Raw genomic sequence first — 4209 nt, forward strand, 5'->3', positions numbered from 1 at the left:
TCCCTACACAAAACAGACATGGCTAAAAACATAATCTGAATTTTCAATTCCAAAGAGCTTTTCAGCTATGTGTACAGATACACTTTTTTCCTGTTTTGAAAGCTACAGTTTATGCATTACAGAAAGCCATGTGAAATTCCATTACTAGGTCTGTAGAAGTGTTCAACACATTTAAACATTTTAGAAAAAAAAGTAGCATGTTGACAAACCAGATATTAATATTCTAACATGGTGGAAATCCTCTACCTTCTGTCAAAAGATTGCTCAAATCTAATTGCTCAAACAGGATGAAAACATTTAGTAACACCTGGGGTTAAGTTCCTCTAAAACTAAAGTTTTCATCAGGATTTGCTACCTATATTGAGAGCAGCACAGCCACTCAGCAGCAAACAGCAAACCCTGTCTGAGATCCAGAAACAGATTGACAGGTCGATGCTCAGTACGTAACACACTGAGACTGCTGCTTCTTACCCACACATCAAAGACGTGGTAGCAATACCACACTTCTGGGTCAATAAAGCAGGATAGACAGCACCTTGTGACAAAGGCTAATCCTACAAAGCCGAGCAAGCTATTCTGAAAAAAAACCAGGGTTTAAACTTAAGAGTTGAACTGCTACTCAGTAGCTATCATTTCATTCAAGTGTACACTATAATCAAATTAACTCAATTCTGATTGCCTTATACCTTTCCTACCCCTCCTCCCCACTCTACCCCACTGACCAAAATATTGTTATTTGAGAAAAAGGGCTTTCTGCAAGTCGTATATTTTTCTGTTAGGAACATGCTATGAGTTTAAGGAAAAGCTAAGAGGGGTAGGAGGATTTCTTACAAATATTATCAGACTTTTTTCTACAAACTAGCTACAATGCCATAGAAACTTCTAAAAACACAGGGCATGTCAAAATGTGCACACTTTGTAAGGAAGATTAGCAAGTACAATCTTCCATATTTATTAAGTTGCCCAAGTTTCAACTAACAATAGATAGTACTACTGTAGTAAGTAATACCAGAAAGAAGAAAATTCACATAGCAAGCTAACCAGCATGTCACACTGCTTTCAGTAGCAGCTTGGTCTCACTCTGCAAAGACCACATCACGGCCATGTTAGCAACATAAGCAACTAATTCATGAATCTGTCAGCACTCTCTCCAGAACGTGCACCCCAGAAATCTTCAACTCAAGAAATTCCGCAGATGAAAGATTAAAACTCCAAGTTGTTCTGCCTGTAACATGGAGATTCTGATGTGGAGAGTGCTGTAAAGCCAAAAAACTTCAAAATAAAGCAGTTTTAGTCAAATTGGAGCCTAATGTGTAGAACCACTAAAAAGGCATACAGAAACAGACAATATAGACATATGAGCTGGTGTATTTTACAGCTAATTTCTACTGGATTTCATTGATTTAGTCAAGCTTATGTTACCACTACTCCAGATCACTTAACCTTGATACTTTATGTGATCTGGCAGCTTTGGATTCAAATTCAAGATGAGAATGACACCACTGACTTCTATGTTTAGGGAACTGAAGCTTCAAAGTCCTGAGGTAAGTACAGTTGAGTAGATACATTAATTATATTTCACACCTTAAACACTTGTAGAAGAAAATACAGGGATTCTGTGCAAGTCTCTTCACAACAAATGCAGTGTCCCTACAAGGAACAGGTAAGTGAAGTTTGGGGGTTTTTAATTTACGAAAAAGGTTGCAAAGGAACCTTCTGCTGCTGCAAAGAAAAACTTGCTATGTGAAGTAAGATTCACCTCTCCATGTCTGTATTATCTTTATGTTCAAAATTCTTCCTACACAAGAAGCAACCATGTAAGCTTTCCACAAATTGTTATAGTAACGACTACTCTCCTCACACAGAGGATCGAATCCCAGAGATGTGACATAGAACATAAGATAATCCTGCTAATTAGCAATCACTTGTCCTTTTTCAAATGTACAGCCCTTGCCTAAAACGTAATTCAGAGTGTATACTGTGACAAATAAGCCTTTTAGTACAAATGTAACACATAATAACAAATGCATTTCCTTTCCAAACCATCCATACACCCAGGAAGGTTTCTGAATCTAACAATTTCAAGTTTTTACTGGGCTGACAATAAAAACAGTGAAAACCTGGTCTTGAACTTAACACAGGAGTAAAGTCAGTCCATGCTGGATCTTTACAAAGTATCTCACATCTGCTTAAGGAGTTGACTGGTCTGTTATTTTCTCTCACACACAGACATTCGCTTTTTCTCAATCTATTTCCAAAAATGTTTATATATATTTTAATATCTATATACATACCTTTTATGTTTATACATTTACACTTATATAAACTATGCAAATACACAGTATAGTACATATTTTATATACCTATATGTATATAAAATAAACATATTATATATGTATAATATATACACACATACAAAATAATATGTGCAAATAAGTTTTAAATATTATGATTTACCCTGTAAATGGAATTAAAATGCAGATGGAAAAATAGCCTAAAAATTACATTTCAAAATTTAAGAACCTCCAAATTTCCAATATTTTGGCGCACAAAAGCTGTAAGCAGAGGAGCAAAGGAGTGTGCTTGAAATGAACAGAAGACAACCTGAACAGTGCTTATACTATTCAGCTTACAGACTTTGCTAAAAAAAAAACCAATAAAAGCATCACTAAAATACAGCACACAGGTCTTTTCCAAAACAGACCAAAGGAATGTCTGCCATCCTAACTCCTCTCATTTCCACGTATCTTGAAATTTAACTTCACTGTTTCCCACATACTCACTTTTAGAATTACACACATGCTCGGAACATCTCGCCACACAGAAGCAGCATCCTGAACTTCAGATTAAAAACTGACGATGTAGTGAGAGAGCAGTTTTACATAATCCTACTAAATACTTCATGCTGCATCAAATCATTTGTTTGGCATCTGACCAATAGTTGCAGTATGGGGTGAAAACACATGCAAACAACATTGACATATTAAACTCTTGTGGAGATCATGGAGCCTGTCTGCTGCATGAAATCTGAGAACAAACTTTTATCAAAACAGCATGAGGAGTGTACATTTGACTCCCTTTCTAATCGATTTATATACCTTATGTCTCTCCTTAAGACAGCACTCAGTAACACACAGACAGCATTCATTCAGAATTATAGTTACATAATTGACAGAAAGTTTACTTTTTAAAAAGGTCTTTGTCCAGCATAACACCATCTGAAGTTGTCTGAAGAGTCAGTCTTAGCATATCCATGCACTCTTTCAATCGAGGATCAGATGTACGTAATCCTGTAGATTTGAGTGCCTATTATGATAAAACAGTAATTACTAAGTGAAAAGATATGCTATTACAATCAAGTTATCTACTGCTCAGCATTTATCACTATAAGAGATCTGCCACTGCATTATCAACAGAGACATTTTGACACTTTACTGATTCTTTAGCAATTTCCTTTGGCAATTTTGGCTGCATTATATGTCAAAGCATTAATATTACTTGAAATCCAGTGGTCCAACTACATTTTACACAAGCACAAATACTACTGAGCTGTGCCATAGGCACAGATGCTTTCAAGCATACTCTTTTGCACATCAAAGAAGTGAATAACAACATTAATATACTCATTCTCTTACTCAACTACAGAAACAGCACTGGGGGAAAAACAAGTTATATTCCTTCCCACATCTAAACATGGTCAACAGAAATTCTTTGCTTTGCTCTTGCACTTAGAATGTTAAAATAACCTTGCAGTAGTTAGCTTTCATACAGCACTCTGGAACAGTAAACTTACAGTTATGAATTTATGAACTGGTATTTTTTCTTGTCCTTCTGCAATAGTATAGAAAAGTAGATCTTCTAAGCTGGGAAGGAGACCTTGTTTCATTTTACTGGAAAACAGAATATAAAAAGTATAGATTATTTTAGTGCCTATTTTTATTTATACACATTTTTGCATTATTCTCAGGGAAACACATTTTCACTACCAATGTAACTGCTACCACTAATTTCAAAGAACGTTTTTATCAGTGAACACAAAGCTTAGTTTGACTTTAAGTAGAAAAAAATGGTAATATTACAAGTAGATTTTACAGTAGCAAACATTCTTAACTGCAACACAGTTATATTTTTACTGTCATACATTTACTGCTAAGATTATATTTAGATTTTTCTGGGAGTAGATTAATCACATATCCCTCTTTTTGATGT

General features: G+C 35.2%; 1 protein-coding gene across 1 annotated transcript in view; it reads right to left on the bottom strand.

The window, feature by feature from the left end:
* The window catches only part of GLS (glutaminase), a 53994-nt gene extending 50108 nt beyond the window's left edge, over positions 1-3886 (bottom strand). The window contains exons 1-2 of the mRNA XM_008630102.2: positions 3794-3886; positions 3185-3306 (exon numbers count right to left, since the gene is read on the bottom strand). Of these exons, the coding sequence (XP_008628324.1) occupies positions 3185-3306; positions 3794-3886 (215 nt within the window). The remainder of the gene's footprint in view (positions 1-3184; positions 3307-3793) is intronic.
* Positions 3887-4209: the final 323 nt, after the last annotated feature.

Source organism: Corvus brachyrhynchos, unplaced genomic scaffold (assembly GCF_000691975.1).
Source record: "Corvus brachyrhynchos isolate BGI_N302 unplaced genomic scaffold, ASM69197v1 scaffold370, whole genome shotgun sequence".
Classification (NCBI taxonomy): domain Eukaryota; kingdom Metazoa; phylum Chordata; class Aves; order Passeriformes; family Corvidae; genus Corvus; species Corvus brachyrhynchos.